The 26,106-nt window shown below is 45.2% G+C and overlaps 1 protein-coding gene across 4 annotated transcripts; it reads left to right on the forward strand.

Moving 5' to 3' along the window:
- snap25b (synaptosome associated protein 25b) lies at positions 1 to 24,330 on the forward strand. Of its 4 annotated transcripts, XM_076978915.1 has the most exons (9): positions 4,476 to 4,561; positions 5,009 to 5,066; positions 13,350 to 13,476; positions 16,014 to 16,055; positions 17,034 to 17,082; positions 19,897 to 20,014; positions 22,269 to 22,385; positions 23,348 to 23,492; positions 24,173 to 24,330. In XM_076978915.1, the coding sequence occupies exons 3-9, from the start codon at positions 13,405 to 13,407 to the stop codon at positions 24,239 to 24,241; spliced, it is 612 nt and encodes a 203-aa protein (XP_076835030.1). In that variant the 5' UTR covers positions 4,476 to 4,561; positions 5,009 to 5,066; positions 13,350 to 13,404; the 3' UTR covers positions 24,242 to 24,330. The 4 variants fall into 4 exon arrangements, with proteins under 4 accessions (XP_076835028.1, XP_076835027.1, XP_076835029.1 ...); XM_076978913.1 differs by lacking the exons at positions 4,476 to 4,561; positions 5,009 to 5,066 and adding an exon at positions 1 to 149 and having other exon boundaries at positions 13,309 to 13,476; XM_076978912.1 differs by lacking the exons at positions 4,476 to 4,561; positions 5,009 to 5,066 and adding an exon at positions 1 to 149.
- The last annotated feature ends 1,776 nt before the right edge of the window (positions 24,331 to 26,106 follow it).

Consider the following 26,106-nt stretch of genomic DNA (forward strand, 5'->3'; position numbering starts at 1 on the left):
TTTGATGAGGGCAAGGTTCCTCTGTTCCTGGGAGAACATGGATATGAACTGGGAGCACTTCAGCTGAAGCAACTCAGCGCGAGAGGAAGGCAAATCCGTTACGAGACAATAGTTTCATCTTTTTCAATCGGCGATCTCCCAATTACAAGGTAGATTATGATATATTTTCTTTTCCTTAACCAATCATTGACGAAGCGTAAGTCTCAAAATTAATTTTACTTCATGACTTATTAGATTTGAAACTGCCTCGTCCGTGCGTTTCTGGGGTAAAGAAAATCACGAGAGTCTTTAACCCGACAAAGGTAGCGTGCTTTCAGTTGTAAATGCAGATGCACACCGCTTAAACAATACTTTGTTTGTACTTTTGACTTTTTTGTTCACAAACTTCTGACTCGATAAAATGCTGTAAAATGCAAATTAAATGATCGAAGCTTAATTCTTTCGCATAATGCCTGTTGCAGTGACCAATACCGTGTTCTTGAACACTGACATTTAGCACCTTGGACAGCGCTCAGAAGTTCTAGCCCGCCCAGTAGCGTAATCGTTAATCTTTAGCAAAATTACTGTGTTGTAGCTCTCAAGGTCGCGCGCCAAACCCTCCTAATTATTTCATATCGAATTATCGTATCGAAGTGCTTTAAATCAGCTAATTAGTTCATAATAGTCGAGGTGCTTTGAATGTATGAGACTGTGTATAGTTAATTGAAACCGGACTTGTATCTGACTTGTATCTCAACCTGACTGTGTACATCATCACATAACCTACACATTGGTAACCTATTTAACTTCATCCATTTTCTGTTGATTTACTGAACAGAAGATTTTGTAAGATTCATTGGAATATTTATTTTATTTCAATATAATATTTATTATCATTATTTAAGTACTCTCTGGCGATCATTTTTATTTTTATTGTACCTTTTAGACATAAATGACCACAATTAGCTGATGACTGTAAGACAGTGAGCATTTCACCCTGTGATAAGCTGTAATCAGGGTTGTGGGTGTGATCATCTGAGTTCTCCCAGATTCTCCACAATGTCTAAGGGTTTGTATTTTGCTTGGTTAACCGTGTGAGCACTTGTGTGCTGGGAGGGTCATCTTACCCAGACTACAGTTCCTTTTTTTCTAGATCTTACAGCTAAGCTTACAGCTTAGTATATTTAGGCAGTGTGTCTACACCAATCCGGTTTTGCCTCTGCTTGACTGGGTTTATCCTGGTTTAACGGAGTTGACTGTGTCTGGGGTTTGTGTGATGTTGTCTTGGTTTGACTGGGTTTATCCTGGTTTAATGGCGATGACTGTGTCTGGGGTTTGTGTGATGTTGTCTTGGTTTGACTGGGTTTATCCTGGTTTAATGGCGATGACTGTGTCTGGGGTTTGTGTGATGTTGTCTTGGTTTGACTGGGTTTATCCTGATTTAATGGCTGTGTCTGGGGTTTGTGTGATGTTGTCTTGGTTTGACTGGGTTTATCCTGATTTAATGGCTGTGTCTGGGGTTTGTGTGATGTTGTCTTGGTTTGACTGGGTTTATCCTGATTTAATGGCTGTGTCTGGGGTTTGTGTGATGTTGTGTGTTGTGGGGTTTGAGCCCATGCAGGGGTGGATCAGATCTTCCTATAACACAGTGCCTCCCACAGCAGATACACCTGGTTTCTGTTCACGTTCCTCACACTGGCCACCAGATCACACATGGTTCAAATCCCAAACTATCTGTTGGTCATTATGATCACTTCCAGCCTTTTGAAATGTGATATTATTACTACAAAGTGTAAAAGTTTGAATGAAAAATTCAGTTTGTAATTCCATTGTTATATGTTGGTGCATGCCTAGTTGGCTCTGTCCAGTGAAGGTTTTCATCCATTTACATCATTCGTTTTAGTAGTAACTCAATGTAGCTGATTAGTGCTTCTCCACCACTGATATATGTATAAACTTACACACCTGGAGTGCACTAACATCTTACTGAAACAGACTGAATCACTACTGCCTCACATACTTTAGAGGTTCAGTTTGATATGAACTTATGTTTGTAAGGATTCTTCACTGTATTTAATTCCCAAGATTCTGCTTGACTTTGCCTATACAGTCAGTATTTGTAGTTTTTGATTGGATAGATGAAAGGACTCTTGGATCGGCTAACGTTCTGGTGTACATGTGTGTTTGGGTTCATCTCGGTATCATGTTTCTCCCAGAGACAGATATGGACCACTTATATGATTTAGCCACTGCTGCAGAAAGACAGGCAGAAACAGAAGGACAGAAATAACAAGACAAAGAGGGAAACACAGAGCCACACATGGAGAGAGACAGACAGAGAGAGTGAGAGAGGGAGAGAGGGGGGGAGGGAGAGAGGGAGAGAGGGTTATTACTCAGAGTGAGCCCAGGTTATAGCACTAATGGACATGCTGCCCTCTCCCTGTTGCCTCCGCTGCTCAGACCAACACGCTGGGCTTCAACACGCTGGGCATCTTGAATGGGACACACACTGTGGCATTAACACGCTAATCCCCCTCTGCTAAGCATGATTGCTTGGAATCCCCTAAACACAGCAACACTACACAACTAGCGTTCGACACACATTTGATTATATAATCAGAGAAATGTATGAATAATCATTTGATGTTTTTGAAGTGTGGTTGATTGTAATGACGTCAACATTTGCCTCTGTGGCATTTACTAAAAAAAATGAGGCTCTATTTTTCCCCAGAGAACATTCTTCATTAAAAGGTGTGTTTCCTCTCCGTGGGCAAGAGGCACTTTATGTGTGATAACGTTCAGTTAGACAAATAAAGCTTTTTATTCTTTTGTGTAATCAGCCTTAGTGGTTGTATATTTTGGTTTGAACGGCATGTTTTGTATTCTTGTTATAATGTCTTGGTTGGCAGGCAGTAACAAATGAACACTCTATGGATATGGTTCATTATGAATATATGACAAAAAATAATTTGTAATAATTACCCTCTCATGTTTACTGGCATTTACAAGATTGTTATGGTCTAATCTGCCATTTCATTATAGTGCAACATTTGGAATGTAAAACTTGTACTTATTTTCCCTTTCCCTTTCCCTTCTCTTATTTTCTTTTTTTTTTTGAGCATGCACACACACACACACACACACACACACACACACACACACACACACACACACACACACACACACACACACTTGTTTTTTCACCCATTCCTGTCTCTCGTGAATGTGAATGTCTTTTGATTTTGTTGAACAGCTTAAAATATTTATCACACACTCTCACTCATGGTGTTGTTATGCATGTTTTCTCTTCCTAAAAGCCCCATCTGAAAGAAAAGCATGACTGAAATGATCACAATCTGGGAATTATTATCATTATTATATATATATAAAACATTTATTTTTTGTATGCATGCAACCTCTCCTGGCACCATGGTGAACTATCAGTTACATAGATGCTGTTTAGTCCATAAACCACCAAAGTTGCAGACACATTATCTTCAGTGTGTGTACACAATGACCTGACCTCTCGACCTTTAGTGTGTGTGCAGAATGACCTGACCTCTCGACCTTTAGTGTGCATTTAGTGTCCTTCAGTGTGTATACAGAATGACTAATGTAGCTAATCTCCCCTGATCACAACAGATCACAACATTGGCCATCATTAGAACACCAGGCAACTGGTCTCAGGTCAGTGGGTCACCAGGTCTTGTGTTAGATCTGTGTGTGCTCTTCCAATTCTTCTAGAACGCAGTTTTCAGAGATATAAGGGGTTAATTAATATCACTGTCATTCACATTAATGTAGAACTGGTGTCTTGGGTGTCTTGAATGAACTATAATTGAATCAAATCCTGATTAATTAGCAATGTTGAAATCCAGGTTCCTGTACACTTGTATAATTTTCTGTGTACATACACTCCATACCGAAGTTCTAAACAAGACGACTCTCTCAGCTTTGCGGACAACATTGCAACAGTCACTGGCTGCGTCCAGACAGCACTGTAGGTTCTCAGACCCAGATGTGCTGGGCGTGTCCGTTCAGAACCAGAGCCTCCACACAATACTGTTCCACGAATTATACAGATTCATACTTCCTAGTGAATAAAATCTAGCAGAAGCAAAGGGCCGGGTGGATCTGTCTGTCTGTGTGTGTGTGGGCCCGGTGGATCTGTTGGTGTGTGTGTGTGCGGGCCCGGTGGATCTGTTGGTGTGTGTGTGTGCAGGCCCGGTGGACCTGTTGGTGTGTGTGTGTGCAGGCCCGGTGGAGCTGTCGTTATGTGTGTGTGTGTGCTCAGCAGATCTGTTTGTGTGTGTGTGCGGGCCCGGTGGATCTGTTGGTATGTGTGTGTGTGTGTGTGCTCAGCAGATCTGTTTGTGTGTGTGTGCCGGCCCGATGGATCTGTTGGTGTGTGCACTGGCCCGCTGGATATGTCAGTGTGTGTGCGGCGGTGATATCTTCCGCTCCGATCTTTCGCACAGCTGCAGCTGCTTATGACGACACAAACGTATGAAGAAACGCTTCTTAATTTGCCTTTGCAGTCGGGACTGTGTGCATCACGTTTCTCTCTCCTGAGCTCCAGGCGGTGAGTTCAGTTGTAACTTTACTTACTTTCTGCATTTTATCCATGTCACCTCTCAGGAGAAACTGGTTACACTGAATATTTATGTTAATAATAGAATATTATCACCACTTCGGTTATATCAGTCTGACTGTGAAAAGCCCCTCGATGATCCAGGATGCTTGTGATGAAGCGAACAGAGAAATGGCTGATCCTTCACCTTCACTGACCTGCAGTAAATGACTAGATATTAGACTATGAACCTACATTGTAGGTTTCTAAAATGGGGGCTGTGCATACAGAATATTTGTGGATCCTAGTTTCAGAAACAGACTGTAAAAGATGGTGGCTGATTGATTTGGTGCTCTGTGTTTTCCTAATTAGAAAAAATATTCGAAACACTGATAACAAGATATGGTTGCTGAGTTTTACCATCCCAAGTCCACTGAGGACCTGCCTTCTCTCTTTCAGTGGGTTCCTGCAGGTCCATCAATAAAGGGCTTGGCTGTATGGTGCTGTTTCTTTTGAGGTAGGGTGCTTTTTCTTTTGAGGTACGGTGCGGTTTCTTTTGAGGTACGGTGCGGTTTCTTTTGAGGTATGGTGTGGTATGGTCCTCGTCAAGGTCTCCTGTATCTCACCTGTGAGCCAAATTTTATGGAGACTCATAAGCACTATGACGGTACCATGAGAAATGTCCGTCACCAGCATGACAGGCCGCTTTAAATACGGAGTCACGTATTTAACAGCCAGGACGCTTTTGCTCACACGCGAGCGTACCGTCATCACCGCTTCCTGCGCTGATGCACAACCCTCTTTAAGGCCTTGTTGTGTTGATTACCTCTTGATTTTGCAGTTCCCAGCGGCAATAAGTGTTTGCGTAACAGGTCTGATTTAACGGCTGATCATCGGCGTTAACGTTACTGTGAGGCCACGTGTGCTCGGAGGTGATCGACCTGCTGCATCTGCTGACGGGTCTTCAGCTCTGGTGTATACTGGACTACTGGACATACCTGGTTTGTATCTGCTTTGTATGGGTGTTTGAGTTTCAAAGGAACCTGAAAGACTTGTGTGTTTCTTGTATTTACAATGTGAGTCCTATGAATACTGCTCCCATGTCCAGTAAACGTCTTCTAAGTGTGTGCTGTGATGTTAAACTCACTTAAACACTTAACTCAAAGGTCTTTTCTGGGCGAAGCTCTTTTGTTGGTCTGCAGTGTTTCTCCACCGGTGGACCTGGTCCATCATGTCTAAGCCTGTAGTTTACTGTCCATTCAGATCTGCATCTAGGATGGAGGTTCATACATGTAGTCTGGGAACGACCAGATGGAACAGACTTTCATGGCTTGTTTTCTTCTTTGTTGTTGATGTTATTGTTGTTGTGGTGTCCGATGTCAACCAGAGGAGGATGGGAGTCTCGTCTGAGTGTTGGTTCCTCTCAAGGTTTCTTCTTCTTGCTCTTAGAGAGCGTTCCCTTGATCACTCGGGAGCTTCAGCTCAGACATCTGGCGTGCTGTTTTGTGGCTGTCTTTGACATGAACGTTTTACTCCATTGAAAGTTCCCCGACTACATTTCCGCCCCCCCCCCCCCCATCACCACTTCTTCTTCTTCAGTCATTCTCTGGGTTGTGGATTCTGTTGATGTTGCATCAATGTGGTGCACATTTCCAGATTCAGACTTTACATGGTTTTCTTTTTCACTGTGATTCACACGGTTCACCTTCCTTCCCTCGTCTGGTTGTCACGCACACTGAGCTGTTAATTGATACAGTGTTTTGTAGACTAATTTCTAATTTGATAATCTAATTTCTAGTCTAGAGAGACTTATGGGGAAAATGAAGGGCCGTGGTATATTGTGGAGTGACAGAGGAGAGTTAGTGTGTGTGGGGGACACGGTCCTGTGTGTATGGGGGACACGGTCCTGTGTGAGGAGTGTTAGTGTGTGTGGGGGACACGGTCCTGTGTGTATGGGGGACACGGTCCTGTGTGAGGAGTGTTAGTGTGTGTGGGGGACACGGTCCTGTGTGAGGAGTGTTAGTGTGTATGGGGACACGGTCCTGTGTGTATGGGGGACACGGTCCTGTGTGAGGAGTGTTAGTGTGTATGGGGACACGGTCCTGTGTGTATGGGGGACACGGTCCTGTGTGAGGAGTGTTAGTGTGTATGGGGACACGGTCCTGTGTGAGGAGTGTTAGTGTGTATGGGGGACACGGTCCTGTGTGAGGAGTGTTAGTGTGTATGGGGGACATGGTCCTGTGTGAGGAGTGTTAGTGTGTATGGGGGACATGGTCCTGTGTGAGGAGTGTTAGTGTGTATGGGGACACGGTCCTGTGTGAGGAGTGTTAGTGTGTATGGGGGACACGGTCCTGTGTAAGGAGTGTTAGTGTGTATGGGGGACACGGTCCTGTGTGAGGAGTGTTAGTGTGTATGGGGGACACGGTCCTGTGTGAGGAGTGTTAGTGTGTATGGGGGACATGGTCCTGTGTGAGGAGTGTTAGTGTGTATGGGGGACATGGTCCTGTGTGAGGAGTGTTAGTGTGTATGGGGGACACGTTCCTGTGTGAGGAGTGTTAGTGTGTATGGGGGACACGTTCCTGTGTGAGGAGTGTTAGTGTGTATGGGGGACACGGTCCTGTGTGAGGAGTGTTAGTGTGTATGGGGACACGGTCCTGTGTGAGGAGTGCTAGTGTTTATGGGGGACACGGTCCTGTGTGAGGAGTGTTAGTCTGTATGGGGGACACGGTCCTGTGTGAGGAGTGTTAGTCTGTATGGGGGTAACAGTAATGCACAAGTCTTTATAAGCCATGGATTTTATCTCTGGATCCAGTGCTTTGTCTCCTCACCAGAGCTTCGAGGTGGTCACTCCACAGGGTAGAGGTCTGCACTCCCGCAGTAATTCAAAATATTGGCTAAGCAACTGATCACGTGTACATGAAGTGCGTCATTTTGTCATTTTGATACAGAAATGGCAGAGACTGTAGACGGTCAACCAGTTTCAGCTGTGGAAAATTCAATTAAAACAGGCGGATACACCACAAATAAGCCAACTACATGAAAGTCTGATGTATGGAGGTCATATTCCATTGTAATTAATGGAGATGGAAATCGTCTACCATTTGCTTGTTGTGATTGATATCAGAAAGTGTTGGTGTACGTCACCTGACGGCACGTGTTTGGACTGTGGTAAGAAATGGGACAGCGCGATCCATCACTATATTGCTGTTTTAATAAATACATAAGAAAATTTCAAGTACTAAATTTAATTAATTCAATTCATATTAGGATTGCGGGCAGGAGCGACAGAAATGTGTATGTGGGGGGCGGGTGCGGGATTAAAAAAGCAGCCCCGCGCAGACCTCTACCACAGCGCTCACATGGTCTACGGTGAGATCTTTCTTATCTTCATGCCCTTCAGTTCCTCCTGCCACAGGCCCTTTATTACTCAGCTGTTGTTGTAATATAATAGAAGATCATTTATCAGTCAATTCCTGTTATAAACAGACAGCCAGTTATAATAGACAATATCTATTGATTTCAGCCTCATGCTGTATTTATTCTGAATGCGCTATATTCACAATCTCTCACGAGCAGTCGTGGTTGAGGACTGGTTGAAACATCTATAAATTTGTTTTGGTTTCCAGCGTGTCATTGTTGTCATTATGACATCATTATTCTATCGCTCAGAGCTTCTTATGATGTAATGTTCTTTTGGAATGTCTCTAACAGAGGCTGCATCTTATATCGGTGTAAACTACACAGCACTAGAATACTGGTGCCTCAAGAGGTCATATCATGTCTTCTTTTGTAGGAAAGAACGTGCAGAACTGAGCAGATGCCTATCTTAGTACTAATATGCCAAATTAAATAATCCGAGAGAAAAACCTGCTAAGTGGACATCAGTCTCTCTCGCCTGCTCTGAATACATTGTGGTGATAATTTTACTTTAGCACTCTCATGAGCTGAATCATCACTGAGTATGAGAATGTTGCTTCCATGAAGTGTTGCACTGTGAGAGATGATGTTACATCAGCTGACTAGATCAGTGTCTAAAGGGAACAGTCAAAGTCAGCTGAGTCAGGTGCAGGTGTAGAATGTCCTGTTCTGACTCCCCAGATGGGTGGCCGTGGTCCGCACACATCAGCACTTCAGGTCAAACACCTACTGCAGGAAGAAATGGCAGGATTTGGAACAACCTGTGTCATAAAGAATCGAAACATTTGACTGATAGAAGAATGTAACGTTGTTGCATCCCGTTTTGTGTGTTTGGGGATCTGTTTCTTTTTGGTTTGCCCTTAGATTTGCTGCGCTGCTTGTGATTGGCTGCTTGGTGCCCTGCCCAGGTGCTTGGTTTTTATTGGCCAGATCTGATGGCGGGAAAGTTTAAAAGAGATCCTTTGTCTGGGTGTGGAGGAGCTGCACTATACCTGCCTGAGCTGACATGCTGCTTCAGTGGACGCCTACCGCCACAGACCAAACTAGAGTTCTACTTTTCCCTATTCTTGAACTTACTGTAACATTTAGTCTACAAGATTTAGGGGGTGATAGGGGTGATCTGCCTTTTCCTATATGTGATTTTTGCTTCTGTTCTTGAAGAGAATAGGCAGTGTAGTTTGTCGTATTTTACTTTCTTTATTTTTAGGTAAGTTAGTGGGTTTTTGCTTTAGGTGGTTTGTTTGTTGGTTTGGCCTGGGCTCACCCTGAAGTTAATAAATCCTGTTTTGAAGTTGGTGAATAAGTTGGTAAATAAAATGTCACTTAAGAGCAAATCAAAATCGTGCTTTTTTTGGATGCTATGGTCTGAGGCTGCTTTGTTATATCCTACCCCAGACGGACATGAGTGGGTGTGTAAGATCATCACAGCAGCGCTGGGCGTTCCTGCCCTTCACGCGTCTGTCTGGGTAGGCCAGGAGGTCAGAGGGCGGATGCATTCAGTCTTTAAGGATGGTGCAGCACAAGCTCAGAGAGCAGCGATTAGCCACAATGCAAAGACATGGAGGACACGAGAGTGTGTGGTCTGCTTAAAAGCCCAGCTTTCCTCGAGAAGCCCACAGTCCCTTTAAAAATCGAACATCCTACTTTATCTGACGTATCTTTCATTATTAATGGTATGAAGAACTCAGGTGGCACCTGAACGATAAAGATGAATAGTGTAGACAGAGATAAATACAGAGACGAAACGGAGAAAGTGGACGAGCAAGAGAGATGGAGAGGGGGAAGATGGAAAGAGACAGACAGAGAGAGAGAGAGAGAGAGAGAGAGAGAGAGGCTGAACTTAAATTCCTCTTGTTGTTTCTGTTCTATTGCGCTTGAGCCATTGCTCTGTGTGTTTGGAATGATGGCATGCTCAGGTCAGATTCCCTTGTTGTTTGTTTGTTTATTTAGATGGAGTGTGCAGGTTTGGTGGCTTAGCTAGCCTTTGTGATCTATAGGTCTGCGAGTCTTTCCTGAAATGTCTGCGTTAGGGACGTCTACATGAGAACACGATTCTATCAAGCACTGGCATGAATATCACTCTCAACACTCCTAATTATTACACGAGAATCATAATAGTATTGCCTTGATTGGATTTTGAGAAAATGTCCAGTTGACGGAAGATGAAAATGAATCGAATTATAAAGGCATTTGCCCTTTTCCAAAACGGTGTAAACATGCGTTTATTTGAAGCAGAAGGGAATGTTTCCATATAGAGTTGAAAGTCTGAATGTCATGAGTGAAACGTGTAGAAAAACGACGCAAATACACAGTCTCAATAGAATTCATGCAGAATACGCGGTCTCAATAGAATTCATGCAGAATACGCGGTCTCAATAGAATTCATGCAGAATACGCGGTCTCAATAGAATTCACGCAGAATACGCGGTCTCAATAGAATTCATGCAGAATACGCGGTCTCAATAGAATTCATGCAGAATATGCAGTCTCAATAGACTTTTTGATTTAATAACATAAAAGTGATCCAACATAAAACTCGTGACATGCATAAAATACCAAATAATAAGCAGCGACAAGCTGGTACAAACAAACACCATAAATTCAGAGAGACAAACGACACATGGGTGGAGAACTTACCCACCTGAGGGATGTGAACGCAACAAAATAACACCACCACTGCCCCCGCTGCCCCCGCTGACGGAGGAGGCTGCTCGGGGGTCTCCGTACCATGACAGATGGAGAGCTCTTTTGTACAAAAACACATTCATTTAGGATTACATTTACCTGAAACATCAAATCTTTTTTTACTCAGTATATAAAACATGTATGGGTAAGGATGTAGAAGGATTAAACTTCAGGGTATGAAGCGCACAGTGGCTGGGGTAAGGCCAATCGGATTATGGGAGAGGATTTCACAGCATTTCCTAATGTTAGTACATCTCAACGTTAGGATGTTTCACAGATCCAGTGAGCACTCAAACAGCGATGTTCCATAAAGTCAATCTTGTTCCTGCCTTCACTAAAAATAAAGAGAATTTGACACGCTCCCTAGGCTATGATCCCCTCACCCAGATCTTGGCCTCCGTGTTATATTCTGTGTGATTTGACAATCATCCTTTTTTTCACATGCTCAAAAAACAAGAAAGGGGAGTGATGCGTTTTCGACACAGAGACACTTCAGCCTGTGTTTAATGTCCGTGAATAATGTCCGAACTCTCCGGTGATCCTCGGGTGTAAAAATAGATCCCAGTCCTATTTTTACTCCGTCTCCTCGCCAGCGTTTCTCAGCAGACATCACATGCTGCAGGAACTAGTTCATGTAACAAATCCTTCCGCTGTGTTCTAACACCCCAGGATGAATGGCTGCCCCAAGAATTTGCCCTTTGTTTTTTGCCCCGGAGTATTCGCAACCTTATGGGATGTGTTCTGGTGTGATCGGTCTTATCGGTGTGATTATACTTGCAGGGTGTCAGAGTAGATGCAGTGTCAGAGGAGATACACTGGAGGAAATGTAGTGTCAGAGGAGATACACTGGGGCAGATGCAGTGTCAGAGGAGATACACTGGAGCAGATGCAGTGTCAGAGGAGATACACAGGAGCAGATGCAGTGTCAGAGGAGATACACTGGGGGAGATGCAGTGTCAGAGGAGATACACTGGGGCAGATGCAGTGTCAGAGGAGATACACTGGAGCAGATGCAGTGTCAGAGGAGATACACTGGAGCAGATGCAGTGTCAGAGGAGATACACTGGGGCAGATGCAGTGTCAGAGGAGATACACTGGGGCAGATGCAGTGTCAGAGGAGATACACTGGGGCAGATGCAGTGTCAGAGGAGATACACTGGAGCAGATGCAGTGTCAGAGGAGATACACTGGAGCAGATGCAGTGTCAGAGGAGATACACTGGAGCAGATGCAGTGTCAGAGAAGATACACTGGAGCAGATGCAGTGTTAGAGGAGATACACTGGAGGAAATGTAGTGTCAGAGGAGATACACTGGGGCAGATGCAGTGTCAGAGAAGATACACTGGGGCAGATGCAGTGTCAGAGGAGATACACTGGGGCAGATGCAGTGTCAGAGGAGATACACTGGAGGAAATGTAGTGTCAGAGGAAATACACTGGGGCAGATGCAGTGTCAGAGGAGATACACTGGAGCAGATGCAGTGTCAGAGGAGATACACTGGAGCAGATGCAGTGTTAGAGGAGATACACTGGGGCAGATGCAGTGTCAGAGGAGATACACTGGGGCAGATGCAGTGTCAGAGGACATACACTGGAGCAGATGCAGTGTCAGAGGACATACACTGGAGCAGATGCAGTGTCAGAGGAGATACACTGGGGCAGATGCAGTGTCAGAGGACATACACTGGAGCAGATGCAGTGTCAGAGGACATACACTGGAGCAGATGCAGTGTCAGAGGAGATACACTGGAGCAGATGCAGTGTTAGAGGAGATACACCGGGGCAGATGCAGTGTCAGAGGAGATACACTGGAGCAGATGCAGTGTCAGAGGACATACAGTGGAGCAGATGCAGTGTCAGAGGAGATACACTGGAGCAGATGCAGTGTTAGAGGAGATACACTGGAGCAGATGCAGTGTCAGAGGAGATACACTGGAGCAGATGCAGTGTCAGAGGAGATACACTGGGGCAGATGCAGTGTCAGAGGAGATACACTGGAGCAGATGCAGTATTAGAGGAGATACACTGGGGCAGATGCAGTGTCAGAGGAGATACACTGGAGGAAATGTAGTGTCAGAGGAGATACACAGGAGCAGATGCAGTGTCAGAGGAGATACACTGGAGGAAATGTAGTGTCAGAGGAGATACACAGGAGCAGATGCAGTGTCAGAGGAGAAACACAGGAGCAGATGCAGTGTCAGAGGAGATACACTGGGGCAGATGCAGTGTCAGAGGAGATACACTGGGGCAGATGCAGTGTCAGAGGAGATACACTGGAGTAAATGCAGTGTCAGAGGAGATACACTGGGGCAGATGCAGTGTCAGAGGAGATACACTGGAGTAGATGCAGTGTCAGAGGAGATACACTGGGGCAGATGCAGCCTGCTTTAGTGGCATTTCTCTGATATAATGAACCTTCATAGCAGACAAAAACACCTTTATTACAATAAAGGTTTTTAATGCATGTGCTTTAGGTTAATTTCTGACTTTAATTGATTCAATAGTATTTTTCTGTTCCAGCATCTTAAACTGTGTCCAGTTACTGTGATACACTCACGTGGCGTCTGTGGTGTCTAATTATGAATTATGCTTATAATGAATATTTAATATCAGAAATCTTTCCACTGCACCATTTGCCCAACTTTGTCTTGTTTTAAGGCGGCTCACATCTCCGATGCTCAAACCTGCTGTCTGTGCAGTTTAAGCACCCGCGTCCTGCTGTGAGCCGAGCACCTCGCCAGCCACCCAGACGCCATGGCAGACGACGCGGACATGCGCAATGAGATCACCAACCTGCAGGAGAGAGCGGACCAGCTGGCCGACGAGGTAGGTCCACGTGAGACGCCCTCCACCCCGCGTGAGACGCAGGCCCCATGCACCTGCCCAACCCACTGGAGCCGAACTGAACCCAGCCAGCAGGAAATGAGTAACTCTGGCAGGCGAAAGACTGATTAAAATGCATCTAGCACATAGAGGAGGAGATGACCACACAGCTGAGGGTAGAGAGCTGTGCGTTCATGAACCACTCACGCACAGAAAGAGCCTTGCCTCTCTTAAGACTCTGTGAGTGCTTATCACAGCCTGGGAGGAAGAGAGACAGGGAGGAAGAGAGACGGGAAGAGAGACAGGGAGGATGAGAGACGGGAAGAGAGACAGGGAGGATGAGAGACGGGGAGGATGAGAGACGGGAGGAAGAGAGACAGAGGAGGAAGAGAAACAGAGATGAAGAGAAACAGAGATGAAGAGAGACAGAGATGAAGAGAGACGGGAGGAAGAGAGACAGGGAGGAAGAGAGATGGGGAGGAAGAGAGACGGGAGGAAGAGAGACGGGGAGGAAGAGAGACGAGGAAGAAGAGAGACGGGGAGGAAGAGAGACAGGGAGGAAGAGAGACGAGGAAGAAGAGAGACGGGGAGGAAGAGAGACAGGAGGAAGAGAGATGGGGAGGAAGGGAGACAGAGAGGAAGAGAGACGGGAGGAAGAGAGACGGGGAAGAAGAGAGACGAGGAGGAAAAGAGACAGGGAGGAAGAGAGACGAGGAAGAAGAGAGACAGAGAGGAAGAGAGATGAGGAGGAAGGGAGACAGAGAGGAAGAGAGACAGGGAGGAAGAGAGACGGGAGGAAGAGAGACAGGGAGGAATAGAGACAGGAGGAAGAGAGATGAGGAGGAAGGGAGACAGGGAGGAAGAGAGACAGGGAGGAAGAGAGACGGGAGGAAGAGAGACGGGAGGAAGAGAGACGGGAGGAAGAGAGATGGGAGGAAGAGAGGTGAGGAGGAAAAGAGACAGGGAGGAAGAGAGACGGGGAGGAAGAGAGACGGGAGGAAGAGAGGCGAGGAGGAAGAGAGACGGGAGGAAGAGAGACGGGAGGAAGAGAGACGAGGAGGAAGAGAGACAGGGAGGAAGAGAGACGGGGAGGAAGAGAGACGGGAGGAAGAGAGACGGGAGGAAGAGAGGCGAGGAGGAAGAGAGACGGGAGGAAGAGAGACGGGAGGAAGAGAGATGGGAGGAAGAGAGGTGAGGAGGAAAAGAGACGGGGAGGAAGAGAGGCGAGGAGGAAGAGAGACGGGGAGGAAGAGAGACGGGGAGGAAGAGAGACGGGGAGGAAGAGAGACGGGAGGAAGAGAGGCGAGGAGGAAGAGAGACGGGAGGAAGAGAGGCGAGGAGGAAGAGAGACGGGAGGAAGAGAGACGGGAGGAAGAGAGATGGGAGGAAGAGAGGTGAGGAGGAAAAGAGACGGGGAGGAAGAGAGGCGAGGAGGAAGAGAGACAGGGAGGAAGAGAGACGGGGAGGAAGAGAGACGGGGAGGAAGAGAGACGGGAGGAAGAGAGACGGGAGGAAGAGAGACGGGAGGAAGAGAGGCGAGGAGGAAGAGAGACGGGAGGAAGAGACAGGGAGGAAGAGAGACGGGGAGGAAGAGAGATGGGGATTCTGCCCCTCTTTATCCTTCACTGCTGCTGCAGTAATAGCCTCCTCACTGGGGCTCCCACACCTGCCCTGATAGGCCTTTAATCAGTCTGCTCTCCCGCTGACCAATCACATGCCCCCACATTCAGCCCCGTGAGCGGTGGAGTGAAGCCCTGAACAGCAGAGGGAGGCCATGTTCCGCACCACCAGCCACCTGACACGGGGGAGTTAATCGCTTAATAGCCCTTTACAAGGTTATGCTGCCATTCTGAAGGTGCACTTCATTAACAATAGCCAATTAATTTCAAAACAGTTTATCTGAGCTTCTGTAGGTCTGGAAGTCTCTTGTGAAAAGACACCGGCGTGCATTCTTAATCAAATCAGCATGGCTCACTGTGACGCACTAAAGCCACAAGAGTCAGGGCTTACCTAAGGACAAAATATCCAAACACAGTCTATAGAGAAGGGGCAATATTGACCAGGTCATGTGGACATATCGCTCAGACAGTGAGCCGTGAGAAATTAGAATTCTGCTGCTGAGATATATATACTGCAATGGGTGGCCATTAAAAATGGATGAACCGCTAATGCCGTGTGGTGGAGCTTCATGAGCAGGAAGAGGAAGGCGGAGGGGGTGGGGGCGTGTTGGAGGAGCAGCCAAACGGGAGGCTGGTAGGAGCCGTGGGGAGTTCTCCACCCAGAGCAAACTCCACCGTCTTCGGTTGTAGTTGTGCCGATCAGCCACCGCACCTCCGCCACAGCTCCTGTTCTCAGCGCAGCAGGCCTTCGTAGGTGCAGCTGAGGAAGATCTCATGATGGAGATACTTCCTACGACCATGTACTGGCCATGTGCCATCATGCCTCATTTGAGATGTCACTGTTCTCTTGGCTTTGTATTGTATTAAACAGTTTGCTTAGTCAGAACAGTTCTTAATGCTGGTTTATTTTTACCTTTGCAGTCGCTGGAGAGTACTCGACGTATGCTACAGCTGGTAGAGGAGGTAAGAGCCTTAGACAACAACAACAACAACAACAATAACAACAACAGCAAAGCACCCAAAGGCCCACGTGAGGGTTAGACCTGTCCTGTCTGACCCGCGCGGCGTCTCTGTGCATGCCGGTGGGCGTAGGCCCTAGAGAAAGCCGGCTGGTGGGGGGGGTTCCACTCCTCCGCTGAGATGGAGCTGAGACCAGACCCGTCCTCTCCGCCCGTGCACACTCACTGGAGGGTCCATTCTGATCCCCCAGAAGGTCCGTCTGTCTGTGTAGGGTTTAGATATCAAACAGCATCGACTGTCCAGGGTCCTAGAGAACCCAAACTGTAGGGAAAGGGTCAAAAAGAGAGAAAGCCACTAAACCTTTCAGATTTGTTCCTCTCTCTTCTAGCTGCTAATTATTTGGTTCATGGTCCATAGACGCATATATACAGCACACCGTGTTTGTACATCCTCACTCGATCTCATTACTACAGCCAAAATAGAGTTCACACTCAAATGAAATAAAGCGGAGATTCTTCCGCTCTGTTGCCAAGCAAGCAACAGCAGCCAGGCGCTGTTACACGTGTTACATCGGGCAGCTTCATCCCGCCGAAATAATGAAACCATGTGCAGCTGTGATGAAGTAGAGGGGATCATCTGCTCTATTTAGGTCACCAGCGCTTGGTTGTGCCCAGGGGGGATAATGCACCAGACTGAAGGCTCATGGCTGCTTACCTTTCCAGAACACTGGGCCTCTGTGTTTACCGTGATGAACTCGTTATAGCTCGCCAGCCCGTGCCACCCCCACTGTCTCTTCACACTGGTCGTCCAGGGCGGGACGTTCGTCTTAGTCCTCGGTCATCGTCCCCGTCTTCTGCCAACGGTGTCACGCCCCTCGTTTGCGAGGATGTTCTCCTGACGCCGTTTGCTGTCCCCGAGACGTCAGCTGCTGGTCTGTAACCCACACCTTCTCTGTTCTGACCTCTTTTCTCTTCTCTTCAGAGTAAAGATGCTGGTATCAGAACACTGGTCATGCTGGATGAACAGGGAGGTAAGGAGAACAATCACTCCACCGTGAAGTTATCTGAGATAATGTAAAACATGTATTTTGTTACATTTATTCATTAAGTTCACAATGGCTTTACAATTTTACACTGTTTCTGAGAATTCATCAATTATTGTAACTTGGTGGATATTATTTAAATGTAGAAGGATTTATCATAGCAATTAGAATAATGGGTAGGGTTGAAATACAAATACAGACAAGTCAAAGTGGTCAAACCTAGTCTGGCCCAAATATTAACAATACCAACTCTCTGGCCCACATGTCAAAAGCGACACTGAGACACTGACACACACAGCTGTGTTACTGGTAATAACAAACACGTCTCATCTCCATTAGCTGGGGCTTTAATAGTTCTGTGTATAATCCCCAGGGGAAAGACCTAGCTCTTCACGCAACCTTCATGAAGTTCACGATTCTGGCCAGAACTGTTGCCTCTCACTCCACTGAGCACGGCTGCGCCCAATAATTCAGCCATCCCTTCCATTTCATCTGGATCATAGCAAGTGTACACTTCCTTTCTGCTCTGATGGAAAGTGTTATTAGCCTGTCAGAGCTCCAAACAGTCCATCCCCTCCCTCAGACCAGTTACGGATCACATGTTCTCGCAAGCCCACAAGACTTTCCTTCCACTGCTGTCCTTCCATCCATCCAACCTTCTCTCCTCCAATCACAGCTAAACGATCCAAGCAAACTTCACTGCTGAAGCCCTGCTCTGATTACTACATATAACATTGCCCCAGACCATGGTGTGCACGTTACTGTACTAGCAGACTGACAAAATGGGGTCTTCTAGGCAACGTTCAGAGAGCAGGAGAAATAACAATGAAACATATTTGAAGCTTTGATAATTGCTTTTTTCTTTGGCCTTTTATAAGGTTTTAGTGAATGTTAGAGTTGTAAATGTATGAAATGTGGATTTATTGATTAGGGTAAACATTGCAGAAGTGAAGCTCCATTACCAGGTCAAACCTGAGAAATACTGAGAGAGAGAGAGAGAGAGAGAGAGAGAGAGAGAGAGAGAGAGAGAGAGAGAGAGAGAGAGCACTGACTAGTCCACTGCCAGACATGGAAAATTTGTCTTTCTGTTGCACTGTCTCTCTCTCTCTCTCTCTCACACACACATACACACACACTCTCTCTCTCTCTCTCTCTCTCTCTCTCTCTCTCCACTCACGCACAAATCCGCTTCATCTTTCCATCTCTGGCTTGTTCGTGGTCAGAGGAATTACCATCAAGGCCATATTAGCTGTTTGGTTTGTTGGGATGTGAGGAAGCCCAAAGTAGTCGCAGTACTGACCTCTACATTCAACACAGTCGTCTTTGTTCTGCTTGAGTCCAGTCAAAGGGGACGGAGACATGAAGGTGGCGAGAAGCTAATGGCCACGCATCTTCATCACCATCCACACAGCTCAGTTCAGGCTTTCCTTTTCCTGTTCTGGTGGAATAATGAGTTATTTCCCTGCATATCCCCCCTGACAGATCCCTGCCCCTCTTTAAAGTTACACTTTCTTTTCTCAAATTCAGATCTGTACACTCGAAGGTAGCAAGTTCTATATGGCCCCTTGGGATTTTACAGAGATTGAAAGTTCCCCTCCATCACATTATCCCTTGGCCGGCCTCTCTCTCTCTCTCTCTATCTATCTATCTATCTATCTATCTATCTATCTATCTATCTATCTATCTATCTATCTATCTATCTATCTATCTATCTATCCATCCATCCATCCATCCATCCATCCAGCTGTTATTCAACATCTCTCCAACCAGACTCTGTTACTGCACTTCAAACAAGTGTAAACTGCAAACAAGAGAACTAAAGTAACTTTAGTAAGAAAAAAAACTATGTATTTGTTGTACAGAAGGCTTTTTCATGTTTATTTGTTTGAGACCTCAGTCATACTCCCCAGTTAGCCTCTCATACGCTTTTCCCCAGTTAGCCTCTCATACGCTTTTCCCCAGTTAGCCTATTATCATACGCGTCTCCCCCAGTTAGCCTATCATCATACACTTCTCCCCCAGTTAGCCTATCATCATACACGTCTCCCCAGTTAGCCTATCATCAACTGTTTCTCCCTGTTAGCTTATCATCATACGCGTCTCCCCCAGTTAGCCTATCATCACACGTGTCTCCCCCAGTTAGCCTATCATCATACGCGTCTCCCCCAGTTAGCCTATCACCATACACGTCTCCCCCAGTTAGCCTATCATCATACGCGTCTCCCCCAGTTAGCCTATCATCATACGCGTCTCCCCCAGTTAGCCTATCACCATACGCGTCTCCCCCAGTTAGCCTATCACCATACGCGTCTCCCCCAGTTAGCCTATCACCATACGCGTCTCCCCCAGTTAGCCTATCACCAGCTGTTTCATACCCTTTGCACCTTCCTTGCTGTAACTGTTCTGTCCCTCAACATCCTTCACCGTGCGTCTACCAGCTTGCAAAGATTTCATTTCATTGCTGTCACTCCCTTGTCTTAACCAGAACAACTCGAACGTGTTGAAGATGGCATGAACCATATCAACAAAGACATGATGGAGGCCGAGAAAAGTTTAAAAGATGTAGGCAAATGCTGTGGACTTGTGTGTCCCTGTGACAAGTAGGTACCGGTGGGAGCCAGAGGCTCTCGCCTGTGTGATGATGTCTGACTGTCCTGCCAGTGTGAGTGCCCTAAGTCTCTCTCTTCTTTTTATCCCTTTCTTCTTCTTTTTTCTTCCTTTCTTCCATTTTATTTTCTCTCATTTTCTTTTATGCATTTTCTTTTGTTGGTTTGGGGGATAACTGACTAATGTTGAAATCAGAGCAACTGGAACGCATCGAGGAGGGAATGGATCAGATAAATAAGGACATGAAAGAAGCAGAAAAGAACTTGACGGATCTAGGAAACCTCTGTGGTCTGTGTCCGTGTCCCTGTAACAAGTAGGTGTTGAAGGAGAATGAACATCTGGGGGGGGCCCTCGCCCGGGAGGCCCTTCGCCTGGGGCACCGCGGCCGGCTTCGCCTCGTGCTTTGCCTCTGTGCATGCGGGTGATGGGGGTGATGGGTGGAGGCATGATACAGTGCATGTGCAGCAGTGCTGGTGAAGCCTGTTCCCACAGACGTAACTGCAGAACCTGCTGTATGGCGTCTGAACGCACACGCCTGCTGTAACGCTGTCCGCCACTGACCCGCTGGGCAAGGCCTGGTGCTCCTAAATGTTTTCTGCCTGCTTAGTATGCATGAGCATCTGTGTTTTCTGTTAAATGCTTGTATTACACAGAAGCCCTGATTTTAGTAACTCCTTAGGGCACTTTTTAGGGCACCTTTTGAGGTACACGGCCCTGTACCTGCATGTGAGGGTATCTGGGCAGTCTACTGTCTACTGATTTTTGACATTTGGTTCAGTGATTTTAACAACAAAATACCATACCGCATACCAAGGTTATGAATCACAGTGGGAATCACATTCCTTTGAACTAAAGATATAAATAAACATATTTATCAGTAGGACTGCCTATATTTGAATTAATTATGATTACTATGAAATTTTCAACAACTATTTCTGGTCAGAAAAATATACAGTTTATACATGGACATGGTGTAGGAATTTGTTAACATGAGCAAAATCCCCTTTGGTGAATAATTAATCTATATTTATGTAATGCAGTGCAGATTTTATTCTAATGATATGATGTGTCAATGATGTGATTTTAGTGCTTGATGGAGGCACTGTATACTCATTAGCATAATTTAATAACTGCCCCAGGCAAAAATGAAATGTGTTGTGTTCACATTAGCAGTTGTAATAAACCTTTTAAAACAGTCATAAAATATGCCTATGGATAAAGTATTCATGAATACATATATAAAGATTAAATGCATCTTTTATGTACAGGAGGCTTCAGATAGTTTTAAAATTAGAATCTCTCATTAAGCTGGAATGCCAAACCCCACCCCCTACAGTATGGCTGATTTGCATATTTTTAAAATGCAAGAGAAAGCGAGGAGATAAAGTGATAACTATTTCCCTGTGGTGTAGTCTTGTAGGTCAGACACATGCTGCTTGGTGAGTTCATTAAAACGGAGTCAGTACAGCCGCTGGAGTGGGGGCTACATGTCTACAAGTCTAGCTTCTGGCAGGAAAGATCCCGCCCCCTCCAGCAATGTCCAACCCTCTCTCCCAAGCCTCGCCCACAAGTCATGCAAGCTTAGCACTTAGCCTACCACAGAGCAAATGAATTGACAGGCAGGATGGACCGCCTCCTTGTGGAGAAGTTTCTGGATTATTTTGGATTGTGAGGACTTTTATTTACTTATATGTTGCTAATTACATGGCTCAGGACATTTACATGTAATAAGTGGGTAATGTAATGGCTTATTAACAGTATGATAAAACAAATTGTTAATTTCTCTAGTTAAAATAGTTTAACTAATTGTGGTGACATCAGTAATAAAATGGAGAAAAGATAAGAAATTAAATAATTTAAATGTTAATTTTTATTATGATGACTAAGAAGTAAGAGGTTAAAGACATAAAGAATCAGGTACTTCTGTTTTCTTTACTGCAGCTTTCACTGACCTTTAACCCCACCTGACTTTCTACACATCACTTGTGTTCTTGTGAGAGTGTGCTTGAATTGTTGGAATTAGCTTGTTATATGTTTGATATTACATACTATAATGCATGAATATGTGTATATGTGTATTTGTAATATTGTCTGCCTATAATGTAAATGTTGTACACTGGTCATCTAGTTACCATTGGTTTAATGTAAATGTTGTACACTGGTCATCTGGTTACCATTTGTTTTAATGTAAATGTTGTACACTGGTCATCTGGTTACCATTTGTTTTAATGTAAATGTTGTACACTGGTCATCTGGTTACCATCATTGGTTTCTTTGACTTTCACACCACCATGATCCTGAACATTTGTTCATTTGGTCAGGATGGATACAATACTTAGACGTTTCAGCACATAATGGACTTACATTATGTAGTAATTTATTTATGGATTCATGATTTAAATATCATTTATTCATCATTGTATCCATAGAAGCACCACTTCCCTAATATTCAAACCACTTCTTATCATTAGTGGTGTGCAGTAGATAGTCATATTTTGAGTTATGGGTGTGGGAGGTTGTAGCCCGTACCCTGGCTGCCTCTCATTGTTGTTTCTATGGTTACTCAGACTGAAAGGTGGGGGACAGACCTGGGGCAATAATCAGGATGGAGTGGTGTCCAGCCAGCCTGCCCGTGTGGTGGATGAACGCGAGCAGATGGCCATCAGCGGAGGCTTCATCCGCAGGTCAGTTTCAGGGTGGAGGAGGTCAGCTTTAGGGTGGAGGAGGTCAGCTTTAGGGACAAGCCCAAGGGTTTAAATGCCTGAGGTTCTGGTAGTGGTGATGGTAGGAATCACATATCCGTACAGGTTACTGCACCCTTCCTGACTACGTCTCATTATTAACCCCCCACATCTCCCACTCACACACCCACCTCCACCCTGGTCATTGTGAGGGAGTGACTGCCCACACTCTAACACACACATCCAAGACCTTTGACCTTTAGGAGATTGGTAGGAAGGAACATAAACCAGCCTTATGGTGTCTGTCATTTTAGAATACATTGATTATTGCTTATTGATTTTTCTTAGTGAATTTACCATTGTATATATATTTTTTATGTATTTTCTAATTAAATGTTGGACACTACACTACACTAATGCTGTTGCTTTGGGTCAGATTCTCCATGAGTGCTGTTAAAAGCACTTTGAGTTGCATGTATGTATGAAAGGTGCTATACAAATAAAGATTATTATTATTATTATTATTATTATTATTATTATTATTATTATTATTAATTAATGTATGGGCGGCGTTGGGGTCAGGGGTCAGGGATCAGCATCATAGATATTAAACTACAGGACTACCTGACAGCCTCTAGAAGTATTCTGCTCGTGCTTCTCGTATTTCAGATTTGATTTGACAAACAACAGAAAAAACCAATCTTAAGTATCTTCACACAGACTGTAGTTAAACTATACTGATTGTGTTTTGTGTTGAGCTCAAATCATCAACTCAGTGACTGTCAGAGACAGCTTTGGGGTGTTCCGCCATTGAAGCCTTGTGTGTGTGTGTGTGTGTGTGTGTGTGTGTGTGTGTGTGTGTGTGTGTGTGTGTGTGTGTGTGTGTGTGTGTGTGTGTGTGCGCGTGTGCGTGTGTGTGTGTGTGTGTGTGTGTGTGTGTGTGTGTGTGTGTGTGTGCGTGTCAGGGTAACAAATGATGCACGAGAGAATGAGATGGATGAGAACCTGGAGCAGGTTGGAAGCATTATTGGGAACCTGCGTCACATGGCTCTGGACATGGGCAACGAGATTGACACCCAGAACCGCCAGATGGACCGGATCATGGAGATGGTAAAGTGAACCGCTGCTGCATTCATCCCTCAGAAGAGCATACACACTGCTGCACTGTATCTTAACAAGAGCTTTCAGGGTCCTGCATGAAACAATTAGGACTCAGACTTCACCTGGTGTACATACTGGGTATTAGAGAGAAGTATCTAATGTCTTTGCACACTGAACATTGTTCCTCTCTGTGCTAAGGTTGACAGAAAATAACACAAATACTGTTCCTTTTGGCAACAGAACTCAGATAATGGGCTCCGTTCCCGGTTCCGTTCACGTTCCATGTTGAGTTTGCATGTTCTCCATGTGTCTGTGTGGGTTTTTCCCGGGTTCTCCGGTTTCCTCCCACAGTCCAAACACATGCGTGTTAGGTTGAGTGGTCACTCTAAATTGCCCTTAGGTATGTGCATGTGTGTTGGCCATGTGGTGGACTGGTGTCCTGCCCATGGTGCAGCTGCCTTCACCCAGTGATGCTGGGATTGGGTCCAGCCCCCTGTGACTCTGACTAGCGGGACAAAGCAGTAAAGATAATGGATGGAGAATCTTTTTAAAGGGATTTTATCTGACACTAAGACAGATTGACCTACATAAACATATTGCTGGTTATTGCACAAAATTGTAGAGTAAGTAAGGTAATATGTTGCAGTGAGTTCTGCAGTTTTTATAATTATCTTTTATTTTTTTCACAGGCTGATTCCAACAAAACGAGGATTGATGAAGCAAACCAGCGTGCCACAAAGATGCTGGGAAGTGGCTAAACCCAGCAGGCCCCACCCCCACCAGCCCCACCCACACAGACTCCACCCCCACAGGCCCCACCCCACAGACTCCACCCCCACAGACTCCACCCCCACCAGCCCCACCCACACAGACTCCACCCCCACAGGCCCCACCCACACAGACTCCACCCCCGCAGGCCCCACCCCCACAGACTCCACCCCCACCAGCCCCACAGACTCCACCCCCACCGGCCCCACCCACACAGACTCCACCCCCACCAGTCCAACCCCCACAGGCCACACCCCATACGCCTCATCCCTACAGGTCCCACCCCCCCTAGATCTGCCACAGTGCCCATGTGTACGCCCTCTCCCCATGGTATCTACCCAGTAGACCGGCACACATACTCATCCCTACATATACTGGCTCCCTCTGTAGAAATTGCTGTTCTGTGTTGTCTATCGTAAATAATAGTGCAGTAAATGACCACATTTATGTATTTTGCCCTCCAAAGATCAGTGTGTATATGTACTATATACATATGACCTATATATAGTTCTAGTAGCTAAATCAAACATGCAGTTTCTTTATTGTCTATTTGTTTCTTTTTTTTAAGCAACATATTTATTATATTGACATTTTTTCTGAATGAAATGTATTGACATATTACATATTAATCTCTGCATCCATATTCTGTGCTTCTCTCTATCTATGCTAACATTGCACCTGAAATGAAATGAGAGGATGGTATGTTTTCACTGCTAACGTGCGCTGCTAACGTGCGCTGCTAACATGCACTCCAGCCCAAGCAGGCACACCAGTGCATGACGGCCAAACTGCGTTCTCATGTCTCTTTCCTGCAGCCTCTGAATAGTTCCAGTTTTATTCATGCACATATGCAAACTGTCAGTCAATGTGAATTATGGTAAATGATAATAAAAAATTTAATGCTTAATATGTGGTTGGGTCAATATATTGTCCAGTAACACTGAGTTTATGGTCTAAAAAAGTGTAGTGATTCAACCAGCCCAGCTTTTTGAATGAGAGATTCACATTTCTGGCTGTGTGGCACTGTTAGAAGAGTTGTAGACTGTTAGAAGAGTTGTAGACTGTTAGAGTTGTACACTGTTAGAAGAGTTGTACACTGGTAGAAGAGTTGTACACTGTTAGAGTTGTACACTGTTAGAAGAGTTGTACACTGTTAGAGTTGTACACTGTTAGTGTTGTACACTATTAGAAGAGGTGTACACTGTTAGAGTTGTACACTGTTAGAAGAGGTGTACACTGTTAGAGGTGTACACTGTTAGAAGAGGTGTACACTGTTAGAGTTGTACACTGTTATAAGAGTTGTACACTGTTAGAAGAAGTATACACTGTTAGAAGAGGTGTACACTGTTAGAAGAGTTGTACACTGTTAGAAGAGGTGTACACTGTTAGAGTTGTACACTGTTAGAAGAGGTGTACACTGTTAGAAGAGTTGTACACACTGTTAGAGTTGTACACTGTTAGAAGAGGTGTACACTGTTAGAGTTGTACACTGTTATATGAGTTGTACACTGTTAGAAGAGTTGTACACTGTTAGAGTTGTACACTGTTAGAAGAGTTGTACACTGTTAGAAGAGGTGTACACTGTTAGAGTTGTACACTGTTAGAAGAGGTGTACACTGTTAGAGTTGTACACTGTTAGAAGAGTTGTGGACTGTTAGAAGAGTTGTACACTGTTAGAGTTGTACACTATTAGAAGAGTTGTACACTGGTAGAAGAGTTGTACACTGTTAGAGTTGTACACTGTTAGAAGAGTTGTACACTGTTAGAAGAGGTGTACACTGTTAGAGTTGTACACTGTTAGAAGAGGTGTACACTGTTAGAGTTGTACACTGTTAGAAGAGTTGTGGACTGTTAG

Source organism: Brachyhypopomus gauderio, chromosome 17, assembly GCF_052324685.1.
Source record: "Brachyhypopomus gauderio isolate BG-103 chromosome 17, BGAUD_0.2, whole genome shotgun sequence".
Lineage (NCBI taxonomy): Eukaryota > Metazoa > Chordata > Actinopteri > Gymnotiformes > Hypopomidae > Brachyhypopomus > Brachyhypopomus gauderio.

Bases quoted from the DNA above. Each gene is read 5' to 3' on its own strand.
- snap25b (XM_076978913.1), top strand. From the start codon at position 13,405: ATGGCAGACGACGCGGACATGCGCAATGAGATCACCAACCTGCAGGAG. The intron at 17,083-19,896 runs GTAAGGAGAACA...TGTTGAAATCAG, and splicing joins CATGCTGGATGAACAGGGAG to AGCAACTGGAACGCATCGAG. The intron at 20,015-22,268 runs GTAGGTGTTGAA...ATGGTTACTCAG, and splicing joins TGTCCGTGTCCCTGTAACAA to ACTGAAAGGTGGGGGACAGA.